Source organism: Tamandua tetradactyla, chromosome 5 (assembly GCF_023851605.1).
Source record: "Tamandua tetradactyla isolate mTamTet1 chromosome 5, mTamTet1.pri, whole genome shotgun sequence".
Lineage (NCBI taxonomy): Eukaryota > Metazoa > Chordata > Mammalia > Pilosa > Myrmecophagidae > Tamandua > Tamandua tetradactyla.
This window is the reverse complement of record NC_135331.1, coordinates 88,267,730-88,292,553: the sequence shown is the minus strand read 5'-3', so window position 1 is coordinate 88,292,553 and position 24,824 is coordinate 88,267,730. Positions and strand designations below refer to the sequence as shown.

At 38.9% G+C, this 24,824-nt stretch overlaps 2 protein-coding genes across 5 annotated transcripts in view; both read left to right on the top strand.

Moving 5' to 3' along the window:
* LOC143684451 (HLA class II histocompatibility antigen, DR beta 5 chain-like) overlaps positions 1 to 19,394 on the top strand; it is a 42,189-nt gene extending 22,795 nt beyond the window's left edge. For 2 of the 3 annotated variants that reach the window (XM_077161426.1, XM_077161427.1), the window contains 3 exons: positions 15,494 to 15,763; positions 17,800 to 18,093; positions 18,761 to 19,393. In XM_077161426.1, coding sequence (XP_077017541.1) covers positions 15,494 to 15,763; positions 17,800 to 18,093; positions 18,761 to 19,092 — 896 coding nt within the window. In that variant the 3' untranslated portion in view covers positions 19,093 to 19,393. Of the gene's footprint in view, positions 1 to 15,493; positions 15,764 to 17,799; positions 18,094 to 18,760 lie in introns of all 3 variants that reach the window. The other variant, XM_077161428.1, reaches the window with a different exon arrangement.
* The window catches only part of LOC143684452 (HLA class II histocompatibility antigen, DR beta 5 chain-like), a 202,575-nt gene that overhangs the window by 108,897 nt on the left and 68,854 nt on the right, over positions 1 to 24,824 (top strand). The window contains exon 6 of one of the 2 annotated variants that reach the window (XM_077161430.1): positions 19,762 to 19,885. The exons of the other annotated variant lie outside the window; for it this stretch is intronic. Within the exon in view, the coding sequence (XP_077017545.1) occupies positions 19,762 to 19,775 (14 nt within the window). The 3' untranslated portion in view covers positions 19,776 to 19,885. Of the gene's footprint in view, positions 1 to 19,761; positions 19,886 to 24,824 lie in introns of those variants that run through there. 2 annotated transcript variants of the gene reach the window in all.

Genomic DNA, 24,824 nt, shown 5'->3' with positions numbered 1-24,824 from the left:
TAGGAAACTGGTGGAATTCTACAGGGAGACATGCATTGAGTTTTGTTTAGTCTGATAGTGATGAATATAAAGATAGAGAATTGTGGACAGCTTTGGGATAGATTTTGAAACACTTTAGTGGATAAAATGTGGGGGGTGAGTCAAAATCTATCTTATTCCCAAGGATTTTGTCTTGAACAACCAGGTGGATGTTGCTGCCTTTTCCTGAGATAAGAAAGACTGGTGAAAAAATGATCTGAAGTGAGTGGCTAGAAGTAAATTCTGCATTTATGTAAAGGTTTAAGTTTGAGGTGCCATGTTGAGCTTCTGTTGGAGCTGTGAAGGAATCAATTGAATATGAGATTGAAGTTCAAGGCGAGACCAAGCTGGAGAGTTGTATGTTGGCATCTTGGACACGGATTGTATTAAGTGCTAAGAAACTAGAAGATCTCCCATAGGGAGAGAGAGTGTATGCACAGAAAAGCAGAAAAGTGCCAAGTGCCAAGCCTGGGCATTTCCACATTGAAACTTGGTCCAAGAAGAATGAGTCAGCAAGGGAGACTGAGAAGAAAGTCCAGCAATGTTGGAGGAAAACCAAGAGAAAGTAATGCCTGGAAGTCAAGCAAAGTACATTTTAGTCAAGGAGGATGGCGCGGCCTGCTGTGGGGAGAACCACTAAGAAGTGAGGAGAGGTCCAGACAGAGAAGTGTGCACTGGGTTGGTGTACTTGGCATTGGCAGTTTCAGTTGATTATCCCAGATGAAAACTAGATTAGATTTTGTAAAGAGAGAATGGGAGGTGAAGAAGTGAAGTTGGGATCACAACTCTCCTGTGAGTAGCTGGTCTCAGAGAAAGACTGTGCTCTGGGAGCAAGGAGGCAGCTGGGCCTAAAGGTTAAATATAACAAGCCCCTTGCTCTTAAGAAACTTATTTCCATAGTGGAAAATCTAAGCCTGCCTATAATTATGCTAAAAATTACTTCCAGAGAATCTCTGTTGTTGCTCAGATGTGGCCTCTCTCACTCTAATCCCATTGCTGAAAGGAAAAGCATTACCCTCCCCGCTATGTGGGACGTGACTCCCAGGGATGTACGTCTCCCTGACAATGTGGAACATGATCCCCAGGGATGAACCTGGCCCTGGCATCGTGGGATTGACAATGCCTACCTGACCAAAAGGGGGAAAAGAAATGTAACAAAAGAAGGTATCAGTGGCCCAGAGAGTTCAAATAAAGTCAAAGGACTATTCTGGAGGTTATTCTTATGCAAGCTTTAATTAGATATTGTTAATTGCCATGATATGCCAAGTCCCAACCAACAGTATTCCTGTAAACCCCAAAGAATACTCAGGGCTTTATATGAAACACAACAAAAGTTTCACTCACTCAGTTTACATTTCAGAAATCTAAAACTTCCAGATTGTTCTTAGGCCAGATAAGCCCTGAAACCCAGAGGTCCCAGTTTCTGTATTTGCCTACCCCATAAGGTTGACACCCCTTTTCAACATGAATAAGTTAGAATGGTCATTGTCCAAATATCCTTAAGGATTAGGTAAAGGATGAAAGGAGAAAGAGGAGTTGTAACAGAGAAGATAGGATTTAACCAGTGTGTATGCTACTGAATGATTATATTGATGTTTCTTTTAAGTCTCCAGTGTCTTAAAGCGGCTAGAAGGAAATGCATAAAATTATGGAATTGTATCCCACACCGTATTTTGAAATTTGTTCTATAACTACTTGTTAAAATATACTTTAAAATTTATCACTTTTCTGTATATATGCTATATTTCACAATAAAAATTGTTTTGTTTGCTTTTTTAAATAACAAAGCCTTGAGAGAAGCTGGAAGGAACTGAGATTCTGAGGTAGTCAGACAATAGCAAGGAAGTGCCAGCATGCGCTGGTGTGCAGTGGTGACTGGTTACGCACAGAGACATTGATACCACAACCAGCAGTTATTAGAGACCTAAAAAACAAGTCACTGTCCTAGTTAATGAGGATGGAGTGATTAACAAATGAAACCTCTTCTCCATCAGTGTTGAGCATATTCAACATTTTGCAGTTACTATGTACCAGCTTTATAAAGTTCTGTGTGTAATTCCTATAATGAGTCTTTCATACTTGGGACATTTTTTAGACTTCTATACCTATGGAATCTGAAAGGTAAATGTATCATTACCTTACTCCTGTCATGTAGTTAATTCAAGAACCGAGACCACAGTGTAAAACTTAGGACATACACTGTTGCTGTCCTCCGTCAGCAGTCTGATTTGGAGTTAGTTCACATGTATTATACCCGCTCCATGAGTAATAAGAATCCAATGTTTCTACACTTCTGTGCTTAAAACAATAATTACTAATAAAAATAATAGAAGACAAATGCTAAAATCGTATAATCATAAGAAGTATTATATGCTTTCAGATTTGAAGGAATAGATCTTGGGAGTTTGCATTCATACGAGTTATACAAAATTAAAATGATAATATATTAAGTACTTATTATGTGAACAGCATAATGAAGTGTCATCATTTATCTTTATATTTGAAATAACCCTGTAAGAATTATTTTATTAAATTCATTTGAGAGATAAAAAAAATCTTGTAGGTTGAAAAGTGACCCTTAGAAGAAGAACTCACATTTGAATTTAGATTTTATAAAGCTACCATGAAGGCATAGTGGCAAAGTGGGTTTGAATTATTGATACGCTTTCTGATTTCATATGACCAGTGTATTTCCTAGGGTGGGGGAAAAATGCAAGGTCTACCAGTTCCAAAATACAGGAAAAGTTTTAATTCATTTTCAATTTATTATTTTATAGCATCTGTAAAGGTTCACACTGTATGCAGACAATCATTGTCATATTGAGAAACACAGAGAAGTGTTAAATCAGTCCCTCACTGAGATCTTATTATGAACTTAGGCTAGGCTTGCCAAATAAAATACACGGTGTTCAGTGGAATTTGAATTTCAGATAAAAACATATAATTTATCTGAAATCCAGATTTAACTGGGCATTTGCTAAATCTGACAACCCTAAGTTAGGCTCATGGCCCATAAAGACAAAACTTGAGTTTAGACTAACAGAACTAACCCAAGAAGAGGCATATTCAAGATATACTGAGCAGCAATTTCACAAATATATATTTAACTTTCTTATCTATCAAGAACTTACTTTGAGGATTTGTGAGTAATGAGACAGATCCCGTCTCATCCAGGGCATACCCTTCCCTGCCATCATCTTGGAGGGGTGAAAGGAGCTCTGTGACGGGCAGTGCTCAAAGTCTGGATTTGTGTTCAGTTGTAAAAGCTGTCTAGATGAGAATGTTACCTACTTCTTAGTTTTTCCTGCTCTGAGGGGAATTGACTACAGAAAGGAGATTTCTGAAACTGGACAAGATGGTAATTTGATGCCTACTGATAATGTAGGGAGTAGAAGACTAAAAGTTAGATAACAAATTAGGTGGGGCCATTGATATGTAGAGAGCTGTGGCAGAGAAATCAAGTTGGAATATGATGTGAGGGATAAATTAATATAACCTGGTACCTGGTTGGCAGAGAAATCACTTCAATGATTACATTTCTATGCTTTAAGCAACTGTAAGAATATATACAGACTAAACATGAGAAATAGAAAGGTACAAAATTCAGACAAAAATGTGTAGAGTGAAATTAGCAGATATCCTTCATGAAATTAGTGTACTCTATTATTATATACTAGTTTATGGTTTGGGAGAAAAAGAGACTATAAAAGAGGAGTGGGGAAATAATATAACAAATTCTAAGTGTTTCAAAAAGACAGGGTGTCATTTAGAAGATGGAGTTGCCAATATTGTTGAAAGCTCCCAAAAAATCTGAAGTGAGGGCTGAGAACAATCTATTGGATTTAGGAATTTTGAGGTCACCTAACAAATTTATTCCTTTTCTAAGAAGGAGATTTGTGTGGCAGCTCTGACACAAGGCACAGAATATGTAATTAATCACATGCAGCACTAGTATAATATATTGGCTACATAAAGGCTGCCAAAGCCAGATATCCTGACTTTGAATCCTTGCTAGATTTCCTATGAATTATGTGGCTTTGGGCAAGTCATTAACCTCTCTGTCCTTTAGATGCTTCAATTGTAAAATGAGGAAAATCATATCTACTTCATACAGTTGTTCTGAGGATTAAGAGATCATTTATGTAAAGCTTTAGGAACAGTGCTTGCCACATTGTACACTCAATCTCGTGCGAGTTGCCAAGAGAACCCATGGTTGCTGCCTCCAAATCAGCTTTCCTGTCCACTGCCTCACGCGTGCAGGTCACTGCCCTAGTCCGAGCTGCCGTCATCTCATGCATAGGTTATTCCAGTAATCTCTAAATCCTTTTCTTACCATCCACTCTTGCCTTCCTTCATATCCAATTCACTATCTGCACCATTGTCAGTAATGTCTTAAAACATATACAGACCCACAATTCCATTTCTAAAACTCTTGGGGCCAGATGAGTTTTGAAATTAGAATTTGTGATTTTAGAAAGGAAGTAGCACATTTTCCAATTAATTGCTGAACGCCTTCAGGGAGAAGAAAAACAGTAACCAATAATCAAACACATCTGTATTTCTACACACAAATCTATGACTGAATAGCCATGCTTATGAAATAGAGACAACACATTGTATTGCAACTTATTCTATAATACCTCAAGCTTATATGCAGCTCATATTAAGCTGAATACAGAGCTAATAACCATCCTAACTCTGATGGCTTTGTGATTCACAGATGTAGGCACATCAGGGACATTATTGTCATTGGCATCAACTTGGGTTGGTTATTTCATTGTCTGAAGGAATGAGATTCACAAAGATGCTGTAGCTCTCACTAGATTCCACGTGAGTCTCATTCCACTGCCATCGCAGTTGTGTCTCAGCAGTGCCTCCCTAACTGAGGAACCTGCCACATGGTGAATGCACTTTGCTCAAGGTCACTAATGAACTGATCCCCTCTTCTCACCGCATCATCCTTGGGAGCTTTTCTCCTGTGCTCTCCAGGTCACCACTGCCATGTCCCCAGCACTCAGGGGCCTCATTGTCCCTCGTCAGGATTTTGTTGATGTGAGCGTCTTCTGACTCAGAATTTTATTTGATTAACTTTCACCAAATAATGAAGTCTGATAAGTTTTTCTTCTCATTAGCTACTTAATAGTGAAACTTTCATCTGCTTGTTAATTTCCAATCATCAACATAGCCCAAAAGTTTTGCCAAATATTTGTTGAGGTAGTTAAGGTTGTTTGATTAAATATTAGCATCATAATAAGCAACTGACCTCTTGGATTTAGAGGTGAGACCTCTGTAAATTACAGCAAGCACAGAGTTGGGTTTCTTTCTTTTTTTAATTTCCTTTCTATCCTGTATGTTAGGGGTCACATTTCATTCTTTTTCCATGTGAGTATCCCCTTATTGCAGCACTATTTGTTGTTTGTTTGTTTTGGGAAAGTGCATAGGTCAGAAACCGAACCCTGGTTTCCCACATGGCAGAGGGAATTCTACCACTGAACTACCCTTATACCGCCCAAGCATAGAGTTTTAAAACTGTTTATTCCTGCTCTTCATGGGACAAAAATATCCCCTGGTCACAGGGCTTCAATACAGGTATGATATTGGGAATGTTTTTTTTTTTTGGTACGTGGTCTGGGAATCAAACCTTGGTCTGCCACATGGAGGGTGAGTATTCTACACTGAAGCACCCTTGCACCCCAACACTATGGGATAGTAAAAGCAAAACACTTATTACAAGCAGCTTAGGAGTGGGGTGTATGGAACAGCTGTGCAGTTACCATAACATTGTGTGATTTTCTCACCATCCAGCTTGACTTTAATGAGTCTAAACCACTGACATAAAGTGGTTAATAAGCAAGTAATAAAACATATCTTTTTTTTCTTTTTCTAGTAATATGTAAATAAAATACACTTTTTAAACAGGCTGGATTTGAGCTTTTCCCATCACTGCCCACCATGCTTTGGGTGAAACTGCAGCGTTGGCTCACTCAAGAACTGTCATCTTTTGGTTAGAATCCATAATAAGTTTTTGATGTTCTCTCCATAGACCCGATTAATTTTTTTTAATTTTTCAAAAAAAGACCTGGTCTCAGTGCAGAGCTGTTTTGAGTAAAAATAAATTTATTCAGGGCCAACATTCTCATCAGGTATAATATTGGAAAATTATTCAGTGAAATCTCTGCTACTTCATAAAGAACAGGGGCTTGACAGATTAACAGATTTTTCAGATCTTTCACCCCAGTGGCTCTCACAAGGGGACAATTTTGCTTTCCCAGGCCACACATGGCCATGTCTGGAGACAGTTTTTGGTTGTCACACTGGAGAAGTGTTACGGGTTTCTAGTGGGTGGAAGCCAGGAAGTTTGTAAACATCCTTCAATACACGGGACAGCCCCACAACAAAGAACTATCTTGTCCACATGTAATAGTGGCAAGGTGAAGAATTCGCATTTATGTAGTCACACGTCTAAAATTATATATGCATTTAACTTTCAGTTCATTTCTTCATGGATTCTTTTAGGTTGCTTCAGTATCAGGAAACTTGACAGTAGCAGAAGTTTACCACTTTGTTCTTGAATTCATTCAATCAAGTTCACAATCTTCTTTTTTATTGCCTTTTGTAATGTTTTTCAATATGTCATGAGTTCTTGGTCATCACCATTTCTGTTAACTCACAATGACTTGCCTTTATGTTGTCAAATCATTAATGGGGTGACTGCCACAGGTAAAATGGCTCAAATGTTTGTGGTAGTTCTACATTCTCTAAAATTGGTAATGTCGGATGCTTGTATTTACTCTTCTCACTTTTAACCAAGGGGTAATCTAACTCTTTTTGATATTTTCATAGTTCAAATTAACTTCTCTAAAACTCTTTCATAGCTCAATTTAACTTCTCTAAAATGTTTTGGTATTTTCATGGTTCAATTTAACTTGTAGACATAATACATATGTGTTACTGAAAAATATGCATATGTGTTACTGAAAAAAGGTGATGGATTCTTTTGCCTGTGCACACACATGACCAATCCTTGAGACACTGGGGTTTCAAAAAGAGAAAGAATTTGTTACTAGGTGTATAGCAAGTGATCAGATGGTCTATGAGCCCCAAACTCTGTCTCCTTGAACTGCAATAATTCTGACAATTTTATAGCATTAAAAGATGGGCAGATTTTAGGATAAGGAGCAGAATGCCCCAGATGATGTGATTAAAGGTGATTTAATTATTGAACTTGGACAGATTGATTATAAGCTTAGTCACAGAGCATATGTAAGTAAATTGCAGCCTTAATATCATGATGGGTGTGATTACTTGTATTATAATGAGGTATAGGTGACTTACAGGTTACAGTGTAAGCTACTGCACATGTCAGACAGACCTATACTGGTTAAATCCAGTTTCAGTTATCAAGATAACTTTGAACTTGGGGTCAGTTAGTTCTGGACTGACCAAAGACCTTTCACTGATAAATGTTACTGGCTGTCTTTAGCAATCACAAGCCTCTGAAGTTGAAAAACTGAACAAATGGGCACAAGTGAAGGTTAGTCACACTATTCCTAGAATCACAAGGGCACAAGATAAAGGCTATGTTGGCTGCTGCTATGACCCTAAGGAATGTTAAAGTAAAATGAGAGAGAAAGGGATCAGGGGATCTGGGGACATCAGTCTTCAGACAAGTTTATTTCAGGCAGGGGCACAATTTATATACTGGTAAGAACTATGATAAATGTTGTTTGTGTACAAAAGCTAAGAAGCATATAGTGCAAAAACAAATTGAGTAAATACTTCTAAGGTCAGAATGTTCTTTTCCTTTAAGCAAGTCTCTTCCACAGGTCGTTGTGCTTTATCTGCACATCTAAGTTTCTATTGAAGTTTCATGCTCTCAAAACGTATGCCTTCACTTTCTCATAGTTTATGAACCAAGTCTGCAATTTCAAGTTAAGCATTAACCTTTTAACTTCTACATTCCGCCCCCCCCCCCTTTTTTGGTAAAGCTATGGTGACTGTGCCTCTCTTAGGTTGCCCTTATTCTTTGAAGTAAGGGTCTTACCCCTTCATTGACTACCAGCCAAGTGCTATAGCTTACTTAGGGGAGGAGTGCAAAGCTTTTACGAACATTACATTGAGAGCTCGTGTTTGTTTATGCACTGATGAGATGGCAGACAGCAAACGGTGCTTTGGGACACTTAAAAGGAAAAGAAGTAGCATACAAAGTAAAATTCCTATTCCCAATGTTCTTAGATAATGAGAAGATTTCCACCAATAAGCAGGATTAAGATTTTTTAGCTCTTGGATAAGTGATGGTATAACACCACTTCCATCAGCTATATGTAAATTATTCTGAGATATTTCTAATACCCTTTTTTGTAATTTTAAGATATCGAGACTTAAATTATCCAAATGCCCCAAAAGATGCCTCTTTACTTTTTTCCATTCTATTTTAGAATGATTATATCTTAAAGGGGTAATATAAAAATTGCTCTCATTCTAGTCACATTTAAAACTCTGTAAAAAATTTAAATTATACATTTGATCTCCAGTATGAACCACTGCCGTCTCTATATCATTTAGTCTATTATTAATTCACTCATCAATATGAGATTGACTATGCCACAGCTCACTGGCATTTTTACGCTATTCTCTAACATAATGCAGCGTCTATATAGTTTGATGCAATGCAGTTCCAGCAACCACAGCCGCTGCAATAATTCCAATGATTCCAAAGACAGTTGCAATAATGGCTTCAATTAGTCTTTCATTGAAGACTTCAAAAGTCTTAGTCCTTTTTAGATATTCTTTTGCCAAATGGATTGGGACTTGTGTTTCTGGAGAGGATTACCAGGATGTTGATATCTGAACTGGCAGCTAAATAGCTCTTCTTCTCCTTGCTGCTATAATCGTCTCATTTTCCTGCAACATAAATGCTTGGAGACAAGTGAATAGAGAACAATTCTCACAATTAAAAGTTTGATTTTTTTATATGAATATGACTTTTAATAAATACATATGTATTTTTAGTACATATTTGCCTATAGTGTTTATGGCTGCTATTTAAAGAGAAGTTATAGTTATTAGAATTTGCTAAAAATTTGGTTTCAGTCCTAGGAAAATTTTTTATAAATTTCTCTGACTAAGGTTGTATTTATCATCCCATGGATTTGGCACAAATCGTCCTCTATGCATGAAACTCTGATTTAGCTTGCCTGTCCTTATAGTCTCAGTTATCCCCGAATTAGAGATGGGAGGCCCCACAGGGGCCACATCTCTTACAATTCCATAAGAATCATTAATTATGATAACTGCTCAACCCATATGACATAACAGCCATCCATTCCAACTTTCTCTCCCATCTAATAGGCAAGTATCATTTGATTCCATAGAGTTAAAAGAGGGATATACATATAGGTAATTATGAGAATCATTCTTGATCTTAAACCATGTACTCCGATTACTTATGTTATACATGGTAATTCATTACCTATGCATATGGGTTTTTTTAAAAATGGATGAGTTAAATTTGACTCTTTCTTCCTTAAGTAGTTTTGGAAGCCTTGAATCTACTGGACCTGGGAATCCTAAACTAATATTCAGATATATTGGTAAAGTTGGATCTGCCCATGTTAGGGCCTGCAGCAGAGGTGGGTTAGGAATATAAGCCCAATAAGTATAATTACATCCCTGTCCTTCAGCAATTAAAGTTATATGTCCAATAATGTATATTACTCATTTAGTTATTTTCATCAGGGTCGACTTGTCTGGGTTTTATTTATTTATTTTTTTCAAGGGAATCCAAACCGAGTTTCTGTCATCTGTAATGATAAGAGCAAATTCCCTACCCCACACCTTTATCATGCCTGGTTTTCATAAATCATCTGTAACATCTTTCCAATAGATTGGGTGCAGATGCAGTTCTGTTTGGGTCGTATCATTTTTCTTTTCCAAATTACTAAAATGCTATTCTGCAGGAGTCTGTGATGAATTATCATAAATGTTTAAAGCATTTAAAGTAAACAGTGCTTTTGCTAATTGATCTTTTGGTGTACTTATTTTCACAGCATCATCCTTCTGATCATCATCTCCCTTTTTGTTTCATGAGCATAGACTTTAGCGTCCAGTTTGTTCATTTAATAATTCCTTGCTCAGAAGGATTATGTGGAATTCCTGTGATATGAATAATATGAAAAGTAGTATAAAATTTACAAAATTGCTTCCTTGTATAAGCAGGACCATTGTCCATTTTTATAGACTGAGGGCATCCCATAACAGCAAAAGCATTAAGTAAATGTGATCGAACATGGCAGAAACATTCTCCACAGTGTGCAGTAGCCCAGATGAAATGAGAACAATAGTCTATGATAACATGTACGTACTGCATTTTACCAAAATGTGAAATATGAGTAACATCCATTTGCCATAATTCATTTGCTTTTTGACCTCGAGGATTAACCCCTGATGCAAATGGGAGTGCATTTTGTCCCGACCCACAGGACAGTCAACGGGGTCCGCCACCTGCTGAGGGAAGAATGGCTATGGGACAGAGAGACGCAAGAAGGACAGCAAGACAGGATTCTGATCAAGCTGCAAATTTTATTAAGCAAGCCGGGTGTATATATACCGGCTTGGGGAGGGAGTAGGGTATGTGGGGCATTATGATAGGAGGGAGTTCGCGCCGGCGGGAAGGGCTGGTTAGATAATTGGTGGGGAGTTCGCGCCGGCGGGAAGGTCCCGGCAGGAACCTATTTCCGTGAAGAACCTTGTTGTACTATATAGATGCCATTGCATTAGCCGGGGTGGCCATGTTGGCTCAATCGCTATCTTAGGTTAGCCTCTGGTCCCCAACAGCATTTAAAGGTCCACAGGTTGGACAAGTCCTAACAATGTCCTGAGCTTGCTGTTTAGATAAAGATAGAAATTTCTTTTGCAGCCCTTTGCTATTAATATGAGTCAATTCGTGAAATGTTGTGGGATCTTGAATTACCCCCACCTGCTTGCTGATTTGTAATGACAAAAGACCTGGAAGATTGGTATGAGCTCTTATATGCATGATAAAAATGGGATTAATTCGGCTTCTGACTAATGTTTGTAAATGTAAAAACATTTTGGATAATTCATTTCCTTCAAATAAAGAAGCTGTTTCAATGTAACTGATTGGCCGGCATATTCAGAATTAGAAACAACATTAAGAGATTGTGGAAAATTTTGCAATAGTTGAATTGCAGCTGCTAATTTAGTGTGCTGGGCTGAGATATAAGGTATTTTCCAACTTTCGTTTTTCCCTGGGGTGACATATGCAGCCTGCCCATTACTACTATCAGTAAAGATGGTAATGGCTTCCTTTAGCAGGAAAGCCCGAACTATTTTAGGCAAAATTCATTGTTTTGTTTTTTTTTTTAGAAATTGTAAAAGTTTTGATATAGGCAAATGATTATTAATTTGTCCTTTAAAATCACTTAATGCTGTTTGCCAAGAGGTATTGAAGATAAATAGACTTTGAACCTCTTCCTTTGTGAGATCACACGTTATGCGATTAGGATTATGTCTTTTTAATTGATAATATTTTTGGCAACCTTTGGCTATTAAAGAAATGAATTTTTTGCAGATATGTATTTAAATGTTTTTGTTGATTGTTTGGTAAAAAAAATCCATTCTAAAACACCATTTTACCAAAATAGGCCTGTGGGAGATTGCAAGGTAAAGAAAATAATAAAATCAACAGGTTTTTCTAGATCTATTTGGACAAGCTGTCCTTTTTGAATGCATTGTTCAATTAATTGTAATTTTTGTTGAGCCATAGCTGTTAATTGCCTTTTGCTTAATAAATCAGAATTTCCTTGTAAAATATCAAACAGGTTCTGTAACATATAATTAGGAATCCCTAAAGTGGCAGGTAGCAAAAATGAAAGCAGAGTGTCAATAGTGACATGTACCCATAGTAAATGACCAGATTTTTAAAAATGAATTCATTGGATTGATTGAAAAGGAATGCAGGAATGAGGATTCTTTATAATTGGCAGTGCAGTTTTGGTAATTTTAAATTTATTACATAAAGTTTTTATGATATTTTCCCAAAATAGTGGCCGAATTTCAATTTGCTTACATGACCGGGCCCAGTTGGGTCCTCTGGGAACTGGCTAGGGACCGAGAGGAGCTTCCTGGGTCCTAGGTATCTTTATTAAAGTACACCTCCTTCTGGGAGGATAGCCAGTCCTCCCAGCTAGAGTGCGCATTTTAACTGTTTCTTACCAAGGTCATGAGAGAGCAACATCAGTTGCATGTAATGGCAACATCAGGTGAACAGAACAGACCGCACAGGTATATTTTTCCTTGCATTCAGCCCTCAAATCTGATTTACTCCCAACATAAGCCATGGTTATTTTGGGATAAATTTAGTTTATAATATGTAGTTTATATAACACTGGACAAAGCATTAAAATATTTTGGCTTAAAGGAATTTAGGTATTTATATGATTTGAATATTATTTAGCCAGTAATAGATTCATTTAAAGCAATATTACTTGGATTAATAGATTAAGCCACTTGGTTTGGAGCAAGAAAAGAAACAGCTTTTTGCCAGTATAATGACACCTAGGAGAAAATCAGTATTTTTTTATACAGATAACGACATGACAAAAGTTAACATAAGTTATTTTGATAAAACACAGACTCTTTGCCTTTTACACTGATTATCTAGAAAAAAATTTTATATCTTTTTATTAGAACAGGCTAAGAGTCCAAGAAAACGTGGTCATTTTAGACTCATTAAATCTTTCTTGATTTTGACCATAATTTCCATTTTTACAAACCCTCAGTAATTATTATATTAATTCAGGGTTTGTCCTACATTTTTCTCATTTTGTAACAGTTATTCATTTCATCTTAGGATAAAACTATTTTCTTTTTCCTATTAATAAAAATACATCTTTTATATTTTTCATACTTAAGTCATTATGTTAAATATTTTATCACATATAATTACCATCAAAATTAAATTTGTTAGGATAATGTTAAATACTTAAAATACTTTAGTTAATGCATATTTGAAATGTCAATATATAGTTTTTAACAAGAATTTTCAGTTTTAAAGTTCTTAAAATATATTTCTTTTTCAAATATGAATAGGAGCTAAACTCATGGCCAGTTTCCAAATTGCTGTTTGTCGAGGATCTAAGTTAACGAAAGGAGATGGGGCTGCCATTCCCATTCCTTGTCACAAGATTTTATTTGTAGCATTGGTATACATTTCAGTAGAATAATTATTTAGATTAAACCAAGGTAACTTAACAGAAGACTGAGTCAGAACTACAGTCCTAAATTGCATACCCCTTAGGGGACCAATCTGTTACAATTCCATAGGAACCATTAATGAGTACTGACTTTTGTTCGGCATGGCATTATTTCTATTAAATATTTTCTGATACAGGTGTATATGAATTTTTATATAAAGGCAGCTCATTAAGAACAAGCTCAGAATTTAATTTTTCTTTATCTTGCTCTGCTAAAGGTATGGTAAAGAAGCAATCTTTTAAATCTGTTGTAATAATAGAAAACATTACAGCCTTGAGGCTGAAACCAATAACAATGCTTCTGTACTAAAGAAAAGAGCTCTAGTTACTCTGAAGTCTTCATTGAGACCCCTGTAGTTTTTAACAATGTTTTCAATGCACAAACATACTCCCCCATTCGCCCACTATGATTTCCCATTACCCAGATGCTACAAGGAAATTTTAAAATTACTTTAAAAGACTTACAACAATGACCTAGGTCTGTTTTTATGGCGATTCCTCAGCGTCCGGAGACGTGCGATTTCCTTGGGTACTTTAACAGGAAAGCAGAGTAGTCCCTTCTTAGGGTCCCTTCGTGGTCACCATCTGTTGGCTGCGGCTATGACCCTAAGGAATGTTAAAGTAAAATAAGAGAGAAAGGGATCGGGGGATCTGGAGACATCAGTCTCCAGACAAGTTTGTTTCACGCAGGTGCACAATTTATATACTGGTAAGAACTATGATAAATGTTGTTTGCAGACAAAAGCTAAGAAGCGTATAGTGCAAAAAAAGTTGAAGTAAATACTTCTAAGGTTAGAATGTTCTTTTCCTTTAAGCAAGTCTCTTCCACAGGTCGTTGTGCTTTACCCGCACATCTAAGTTTCTATTGAAGTTTCATGCTCTCAAAATGTATGCCTTCACTTTCTCATAGTTTATGAATCAAGTCTGCAATTTCAAGTTAAGCATTAACCTTTTAACTCCTACAAGGCTATACGTTAATTATCAGAGATCAAGGCAGCTGGATTACAGTTAAAGCTTTCGGTATTTCCCTCTGTGTACTCCAGTAGACCAGAAAGCAAAAAGGAATAATCTATATAACGATTCAGCAACCAAACTCACCTCTTACATCCAAATTTATCAGTTACATCTGCACATATGTCTACGTGTCTGTACCTCTGCACACACACACCTGTAGGTTTGCATTTCAATCACCTACCTTTCTATCTTTACCCGACAGAAGTACCTGTAACTGATGAGAGTTTTACCATCATCTGATCAATCCCCTCATGAGTTCAGGTTTGCCAAATGAATTTTAGCACAAAATTTTAAAAGACAACTGATTTTCAGAGCTTTTTGAATTTAGAAATGCAGATAAGAAATTGTGAATTTATATTGACGTTAATCTGCTTAAAACTCAATAGTTTCTCATTACATTTAGGATAACTCTATAACCTAACATTATCTACAGAGGTTTGAAGGACCTGACTCCACGTGATGTCTCCAGTGTAACCTTTTTCCCTGTTCCCCTCATTTTCTGTTTTTCAGTGAGTAGTTTAATTGTTGTTGTTTTCTTCAAGAAATTCGTCAGTTCTTTCAATCTTGTGTACTGGTGTCATTTCTGAAATGTGCCCCTCATCTATCCCACACCCCACCTTCCCCCAGCTAAACTGTTTCATGTCACATCTTAAATGTCACTTTTGAGTCCTTCTCTGGTATTCTGATGTAACTTAGGTCATCTTATTACTGCGCTATGGAAATCGCTCTTTCCTTTTAAGACATTTCTCACTCCTGTCTGAATTCTTGTGTTTGGCTTGTCCCTATCACTTTAACTGAGTTTTAAGCACGGGTAGAGGGGCGATGTCTGCTTTCCCATTTCGGATTCCAACCTGGAACCAGGTCAGCACAGGGAAGCATTTAGGGAATGAGGAGGCCGGAAGCATTTGGGGAGAGGGTGAAGCGCAGTGGGGATGAGAGCAGGCAGCCGGGATTTTCTCTGGGGTGGAGGCTCCAGGAGGAGGTGGGGCAGGCGGCGGTGACGCGGACAAATCCTCAGAGCTCCGCCTCGCAGGTCTCCCGCCTAGAAGGGCAGAGGGGAGCGGACCCCCAGGGCGTGGGTTAGTCCCGCCTCCCCGCCCGCCCAGGCGCCCCCGATTGGTGGATGTCGCCGTCAGTCTCTCCCCGGGAGGCCGCCCTGTGACCGGGTGGTCCTGTCCCCTCAGCCCATTTTATCGAGCAGTTAAAGCATGAGTGTCATTTCTCCAACGGGACCGAGCGGATTCGCTACCTGGAGAGACACATCTATAACCGGGAGGAGTACGCGCGCTTCGACAGCGACGTGGGGGAGTTCGTGGCGGTGACTGAGCTGGGGCGGCCGGACGCCGAGTACTGGAACAGCCAGAAGGACCTGCTGGAAGACAGTCGGGCCGCGGTGGACACGTTCTGCAGACACAACTACAGGGCTGCTGAGAGCTTCCTGGTGCAGCGGCGAGGTGAGCGCGGGTGCGTTGGGACCTGAGAGGGTTGTTGGGAGTGGAAGTTAGGGGGACACGGAGTGTGGGACACGGAGGGGACGCGCGTGGGTGTTGGGGGGGTTCAGGTGTCCTTGTGACCTCTGCAAAGCTGAGAAGTGGGGGGCGGGGGGTGGGGGGCGAAGGGGCTGGAGATGGAGGAGCAGTGATCAGGGCAGAGAGAGAAGACCTGGGGAAGGAAATTTAGGGTGTTTGTGGTTGGGGTGAAGGTTTAGGGGAGGAGAGGTCCGTCTGTCCTTAGCTCTCCTCAGACCCTGAAACCGAGGAGTATTAGTGTACTTGGCATTTCACGGAGACAAATATCAGGCAAATTTTGGGAGGTGGGGGGATGGGTGTGAGGGGACTTCTGAGGCACTTTTCACCTTGAATTAATTTTTAGGTCTAAAGCAGCAATTTCTATTCCCTGTGTTCTTAGCTTATATATTTACATAGACAAAATAATTGTGAAACTAGCCTTTGGAATTCTAATTTTGTTATTCAACACAACTAAAAGCGCACTTCTATTTTGATAATATTGCTGCATGACCTGATACTGTTTTTATAATAATGCTTGTAGTATCTAAGTAGTTACACATTATTCTTTTGTATTGTTCACAATTTGCCTCACATTCATATTTGTAAGAACTCCTCAGTTGAACATTTACATGTATCCTTTCTTAATTTATATTTCTTTGATTTCTGAAGGTCTTGAACACTTTCACATATTTATTAGTCACTCATAATTACAGCTGTAAAAATTATTGATGATCTATTATCTCTGGGGTCCTACAGTTCTTGTCACTATTTTATGGGCTCTCTATGTAGTAAGATTATTAACTCTTGTTATTTGAATCAACCTTCTCTGCAATTCGTGATTTCTATTTGAATTCTGTTTATTATTTTCCATGTTAAGGATTTTTTTCTTTTGTGTTCGCCTCATGTTAAGAACTTTAACATTTTTATTAATGAAATATACTGTAAAATTGTTAGCAATGATTTACCAAAAAATCTTAAATCTACCACTTTGGAGTATAGTAAAAATGTTTTCCCCCAGCTTCCCGTTTCTTTCTTTAAAATTCTTGTGTTAAAGGAGGGTCTGGTATAGTCAGGATTTTTCTCAGACACGAAGCACACATGTCAGTGTGTCCCAGATCCTCTCCTGACCTCCCACGTCAATCTAGAAAGAGAAAGACGTCCAACTGTACACATGATTATTTTGCAAAATATAGGATTGATCTGATGCGTACAAATGAAATCGTTTGTTCTAACGACTGATACTCCGTAGTCCTTTCCTCCTCCTTCAGGACTCGTACTTTCCTCAGACTCAACCCATAGACATAGAGAATCCCCCCTGTTTATTCCTGTTTCCCAGGGACAGAACCATTTCTGTGGCTTTCTAAGGTGTGAGTGTGTGAAGACAGCAGTCCCAGGATTTTACATCCTCCCAAGGGCTGTTTCCTAACCTACTCATACTTCTTGAATCACATTTTCTCAGTTCACAAGGAGAATAAATAGTTAACATTCTTGAAGCCTAAGCTGCAGTCATTGTTTTACCTATTTTAGGTGCATTAGTCTTCATGTGACCCCAAGACATAGTTACTGTGATTATCCCCTTCAGAGGTGAGGAAGCTGAGGCACAGAGGCACTGAGACAACTCTCCCTGCACCAGCCAGTGAGGGGCAGGGCCCGGATTTGAAGCTGGCCAGCCTGGCTCCAGAAACCACCCTTTTAAAATTAAAACACCTTGAAAATATTTGTCAACACTTCAGTTCAGCAATGACAACTGTTTACTATATGAAAACCCCCCACCCTTTTCCAAAGCACCTCCTAACCCTGCTGTGTCCGTGCTGGGAGGACTGAATGGAAGGCTCAGGACACCGAGTCCTGTTGGGCCACGAAACCAGCTTGGGAGAAGCTGCCCCCGAAGGAGCCTGGGTGTGGAGAGAGGCAGGAAGGCAGCCCACCAGGGAGAATGACGTTGTCTCCCTCACTCATTTCTCCTACCTTTTCTCTCCTAGTGGAGCCTGAGGTGACTGTGTATCCTGCAAAAACGAAGCCCCTGCAGCACCACAACCTCCTCGTCTGCGCTGTGAATGGTTTCTACCCAGGCTCCATTGAAGTCAGGTGGTTCCGGAACGGCCAGGAAGAGGAGACGAGCGTTGTCTCCACAGGCCTGATCCAGAATGGAAACTGGACCTTCCAGACCCTGGTGATGCTCGAAACAGTTCCTCAGAGCGGAGACGTGTACACCTGCCGAGTGGAGCACCCCAGCCGGGCGAGCCCTGTCACAGTGGAATGGAGAGAGAAACTATGTGAGCCCAGAAACTCCTCACCCACCAGAAGGGGGACTTTGCTTATCCTTGAGTGTCAGGTTTCTCCTCTTCCCCCACCAACCTTCCATTCCCTCCACTCTCTCCTCTTCTCCAGCACAGGTCCCTGGGGATAGTAGCCCTGTGGTGGTTTCCACAAATGGCTCTACTCCCTGGAAATGCAGTTATGCTCAGCAGGTGGGAAGGAGGCTCTCCTTGGTTTGAACCTTCCCAGGATATCACAGGACATGATCACTCCCTTTGCCCTGGGCACCAGGCCTCTCTCTGGGTATGGTCTCTGGTTCAGTCACTCTAAGTGGTTCATTGAGAAGAGACGCATCCTCTACGATGGAGGGGCTTCCTGACTGCGGGGAGTCCAACCCCAGCTCTGCTTTTACGAGCTCTGTCACCCTAGACCAACTACTTCACCTCATGAGTCCCAGGCCCCCCGTGCATTAGATGTTGGGTCACACCTCGTGTCACGGCTGTGGTGTTTAAATGAGTTCAATGTCTGAACCTCAAAGCAATTTTTCAGTCTTTTCCAGAAGTGGTCAGTTATTCTAGTTCTACAGAGGAGGCTTCTTCTCCCATTGTCTGAGCTCTGAATGTTAGGATCTGAATCTTAGGATCTCATTCTTAGGATGTCACTAACCCTGGCTTCTCCTCCCAGGGGCACAGTCTGGATCTGCACAGAGCAAGATGCTGAGTGGAGTCGGGGGTTTTGTGCTGGGTCTGCTCTTCCTTGGGGTGGGGCTGTACTTCCACTTCAGGCATCAGAAAGGTAAGGGGTCGCTGGAGGCTGAGACTCCCCATAGACTCTCCTGGGGGAAGGATCAGCCTTTGCTCACATTAGTTCTCCCTGTGTGGGTGGCTCTGAACAAAGTTTTCTTTACGTACTTGACCTCAAATTTTCCTGAAAATTTAGACATCAGCTTTCCATGTTTTTTTCATAGTATGAGGGATTCTATTCTGTGGGAGATAAGGGGAAGCTTAACATCTTGAGACATTGAGTGAAGATGATGGAGGCTCAAAGTGTAATGAAGGGCGGTGCAGCGGTGCAGCGGTGGCTCCGTGGCAGAATTCTTGCCTGTCATGCTAGAGACCCATGTGCAATTCCTGGAGTCTGCCCATGCCAAGAAAATATAATCAAAGCTAATGCAATGACACTAGATTGTGTGACAGAAGCTACATGGGTCTTGGCCTCTCATTCTCTTGCCTACTCTCTGCCCTGAGCTCCCGTGGTGTGGATTGTAGTTTTAAAGAAATCTTATGATGATCTTGCGATGGGAACATAGTATTGGGACAGGTTTGCCTCTATATCTTATAAATATACATCTTCCCCTCTCTTCCCAGGACACTCGGGACTTCAGCAAAGGTAATGCCTTTTAGTCCTTTTTAGAGGGAGATTTTTTGCTCTTAGAACTGATGGTAGCTGTGACAATAAGGGAGACAGAAATGATGAGAAAGATGTTTCTCATACAGACGTCTGATCAGGCAGTTTTTACTAAAGTTTTTCTCTCCATTTAGAAGGCCTGCACTCCAGAGTAGCACTGGCTTAAGGAGACTTGATTTTTTTTCTCCTTCCTACAATACGATAACATTGTTAGGCAGGGGGAAAGAAGCAGCTTTCCGAGTTGGGTCTGAAATAACTCTCTTCTCTGTCTTCTTCAGGTCTCCTGAGCTGAGGCCCAGGGTGAAGTCAGAAGCGTTTCTGCCCCAGCTCCGTCTCAGCGTAAATGGGTTTCCTGCTTGGCTCTTGTTCTTCCACAACAAGAGGTTTTTCAGGCCCTAGGTTGCTCTTGTTCAGTGACCCTGTGTTAGATCCTCAGCCCCTCCCTTGTCTTGGAGGGACCCTATGTTGAAGCAGAACCTTATTATCATTCTTTTCAGTTCTCCTTTTCTCATTCAAACCTTAGTGCCTCCCATGCATCTGAACTCTCCTACTGGAGCATCACTTTATAAATGTTTCTCAAATAAACATGGGGAGTGAATGTCATCTGTTTCATACAGTTTCAAGGAAAAAAGTAGGAAGAAAAGTAGAAGGGAGGATCATAGTACAATGCAAGTATGGTTTTCATTTATATTGCTAAATTTAGTTCAGATGTGGGTATAGAAGATTTCCTTGGTTTCTTCACCTTTTTTCCTGGGTTTTCTGCATTCTGTAATTCAACGTGTTTATCTGAGCTAGGAGAGAGCCCTTAGTGCACACAAATCACCGTGGTCTCCTACAGCTGTTCACATATGTTCCTGGCACCAAAGAATAAAGATAGGGGAAAAGAAATATTTAAGGTGTAGGTATCATATACTTTTTGTCAAGTTTGTTTCCATCGTTATAGCCTCTTTTCCATTTTTATTGTCTTTTTTAAACTTTTGAGTTAAAATTTTTGTAAAGGAGGGCGGGCCACGGTGGCCCAGCAGGTAAGAATGCTTGCCTGCCATGCCCGAGGACCCGGGTTCTATTCTCGGTGCCTGCCCATGTTAAAAAAAAAAAAAAAACTTTGTAAAGAATATTATACCTTCAACATCTTTATATTTATGTTCTTTGGTGTCTTTTTACCTGAATTTTTTTTTTTTTTTTTTTTGCATGGGCAGGCACCGGGAATCGAATTCATGTCTCCAGCATGGCAGATGAGAGTTCTGCCAGTGAGCCACTGTCGCACCGCCCCATATTCCCTACTTTTTAAAAAGGAAAGTATGTAAATCTGGAAATTTCTTAAACTCCACTTTAGTTAGATTAAGGTTACATTTCAATACCTCAAACTTTTCTCTGCCTCTCAATTAAAAATCACTGGCATAGAAAGAATGGAAGAATTAACAAGTTGCCTATAGGCAAATGAAGAAAAACATTAGGGACTGAGATGAAAACTGTTTTTTGTTCCTAAATATATCTTATTTAATCATTTGGGCTGCAGAAACATGCACACATTTAAATTAAAATTTTAACTCAAACGTTTAAAAAAACAATAAAAAACTGAAAAGTGTCTATAACAGTGGAAACAAACTTGACAAAAAGTATATGATAGGAAACCAGCTAGAAAAGTAAATCAAAATTTGTGACTCTTGCATAAAAGACTGTGCAACCACAGTTGTAAAAGAGTATATTGCTCTAAATTCCACGGACTTAAAAAACATTTTATTTTTTATCGCAAAGAATAATATATATATATATATATATATATATATATATCATTCTTTGATATATATATATATATATATCTCCCAAAAAGCCACAAATTGCAAAGCACACCACAACAATTAGTTATAGAACAGATTTCAGATTGGTGTCGGTTACAGTTCCATAATTTTAGGTTTTCTTTCTGCCTGCTCCAAGATACTGGAGACTAAAAGAAACACCAATATAATGATTCAAGAGTCATACTTATTTGTTAAATCCTATCTTCTCTTTTATACTCCACATTCTCCTTTGATCTTTTTTTTCATTTTTTGTTTTTATTTATATATATTATATATTCACATGCCATGTAATCATCCAAAGTGTACAATCAGTGGTTCACAATATCAGAGCTATGCATTTATCATCACTATTGCCTTGTTTTCCTTTTTGTGAAAAATAATATATATACAAAAAGCAATAAATTTCCAAGCACATTGCAACAATTACTTGTAGAATAGATTTCCGAGTTTGGTATGGGTTACAATTCTATAATTTTAGGGTTTTGATTTTCCCTACTCTAAGATGCCAGACACTGAAAGAAACATCAGTATAATCATTCAGCATCATACTCATTTTAATAGCACACTGTTAAAAAGCCGTTGGGTAGAATTCAGGTAAAGGCGACTGAAATAGGTTAAGAAGATGGACATGCTGCCATTGTGTTCCATCTGAAGAGCCAGTTTAAAAAATAAGCCAAATCTAAAGAATCCATGAACAATATAGAACTTTCAAAAACATTAGAAGATAATTTCTCCAATGACTCATAGACAATCATTTTATTTTCAAGCAACTTCAAAATTTATTTCATTCATATTATTATTATATTACATATTAATTGTGGGAAAGTAATCCTGTAAGAATTTAATAAGCCAATAGTAATGATTGCAATGTACATGAAACTGGGATAGGATCTGTTTGCTCCCTGAGCTGCAACTTTACTCTCTCTTTTCTCTCTGAGATGAAGAATTGACTTGTCTCATTTTCATTGAAGCCATGGTGTGAAATTGTAGGATAGAATTAAAATGGAAGTCACTGATATTTCAGTGAAGATGCTCTCTGCTGCTACTAGGAGAAAATCCAATATAATCGGCTTTAATTTTTAACTTATGGCTTCACTAGCAGAGGACCACAAGGTAGGGCATCCCCAGGGTTGGTCAATTCTCAGATCAGTGGCATCACCTGTAACCCTGGAACTTATATCTCGTCCCTCTATCAGACCCAACATTGCAGCTTCCTGAGATGGCAGTAAAAGGGCTCCAGTTTTGGGCTTCATATTCTCTCACCACTGTTTCATTAATTATTTCTGCACACCAAAGTTAGGGGCATGAAACTACAGTCATTAATGATTTCTCACATACTGAAGTTGATTGAGCTCAGCTGGGTGGTTCTCACTGGGCACCTCCCATGGGGTTGCAGTCAGGTGGCTGCTGGGGCTGAGATACTCTGGGGCTTACCTGGGACACTGAGACCCCCTCTCCCTCTGCATGCAGCTCCAGTGCCTCTAACCTGGGCCCTCTATGTGGTCTCATCTGCAGGGAAGACAGACTTTTCCCTGCAAATTCAGGCTCCCAGGGCATGTTTTCTGAGAGAGGAAAGTAAAAGCTGCCAGATTTCCTTAGACCAGCTTTGGAAGTTACGTAGCATCATTTGGACCACATTCTATTTGTTAGAGCAAGTACAGGGGCAGCCCATATTTAGAAGTAGGAGAATGCAATACACCTCTCCATGAGATAAACAAAAAATAATCTGCATCCTCCTTTATTCTATCCTGAATAAATTGTTGAAACTGACACACAAAGTGGAATATCTTTGTGTAGCCGTACACCTGTTTAAGTAATTGTGACTGCTAATAAAACATCCCTTCAAGGAAATTCAAGGCCCAGTATGCTTCAATGTTGAATTTTACTAAATAGTTTCAGTCTGTGTGGAATTGACTTTTATTGATGGTTTGTGTAAATTCATGGCACATTTTCTAAAGAAATATCCAAATGACCCATCAGCATTGATACAAAGGTTATCATTCCTGCATTTGTCTATAGTGCTGCTAGAAACCAGCATTATATTTTGAATGGCCCTGTTTCTGGAATTTCTATACTGTTCCCTTGTCCATTTCATCTACTTTGAAGCTCATATGACACTCTCCCAACTAATAGAGCTTTAAAATATGTCCTGTTATCTCATATAAAAATTTTTCCAGTTTCTCCACTTGCCTCAATTTTTTAATACTTTGTGTGATGCACTACCTAATTTAACTTGAGTGGTCAGTTTAGTTGAACACCATAAGTACATGGAATTTTCCCCATTTTAAAATTGGATTGCTTGTTTTCTTGCTGTTGAATTGAAAAATATGTTTATCTATGCTGGATTTTAAAGCCTTATCTGATATGTGGTTTCGAAATATTGTCTCCCATTGCAGAGGTTGCCTTTTTACTTCCCTGACAAAGTTCTTTGATGCACAAAAGTGTTTAATTTTGAGGAGATCCCATTTATCTCTTTCTTTTTTCAATGCTCATGCATTGAGTGTAAGGTCTAGGAAACCACCTCCATTACAAGATTTATAAAAATTTCTCTACATTTTCTTCTAGCGGTTTTATGGCCTTAACTCTAATGTTAGGTCTTGGATCCATTCTGAGTTAATTTTTGTATAGGGTGTGAGAAATGGATCCTCTTTCATTCTTTTGCACGGGATACCCAGGTTTCCAAACACCATGTATTGAAGAGATTGCTCTGTCCCAGGTGGGCTGGTGTGACCAACTTATCAACGATCAGTTGTCCACAGATGAAAAGGTCTATTTCTGAACCCTTAATTCTATTCCATTGATCAGCATATCTATCTTTATGTCAATACCAGGGTATTTTGACCACTGTAGGTTTGTAAAATGCTTTAAAGTCATGTAGTAGAACCTCCATTTCACTTTTCTTTCTCAATATATTTTTAGCTATTTTGGGCAACTTGTCCTCAAATAAATTTGGTTATTGGTTTTTCTATTAGAACCTCCACTTCACTTTTCTTTCTCAATATATTTTTAGCTATTTTGGGCAACTTGTCCTCAAATAAATTTGGTTATTGGTTTTTCTATTTCTGCAGAGTAAGTTGTCTGGATTTTATGTACTGTTACCTTGTCCATTTTATCTACCTTTAAGTGGTGTATAATTCTGTTAAGGTGCTGCTGGATTTGATCTACAAGTATTTTGTTGAGGGTTTTTGCATCTATATTCATGAAAGAGATTGGTCTGTGATTTTCTTTTCTTTTATTACCTTTGTCTGGTTTTGGTATTACGTATGCTCCTTTCATAGAATGAGTGAGGTGGCTTTCCCTCCTCTTCAAAGTTTTTAAAGAGTTTGAGCAGGACTGGTACTAATTCTTTCTTGAATGCTTGGTAGAATTCACTAGTGAAGCCATCTGGTCATTGATTTTTCTTTTTGGGGAGCTTCTTGATGATTTATTTCATGTTTTGTAACTGATTTGTGGAGTTCAAATTAATGTTGGTTGTTCGTGCCTTTCTAGGAAGTTCACCATTTCATCTCCCTTGCCTAGTTTATTAGCACATATTGCTT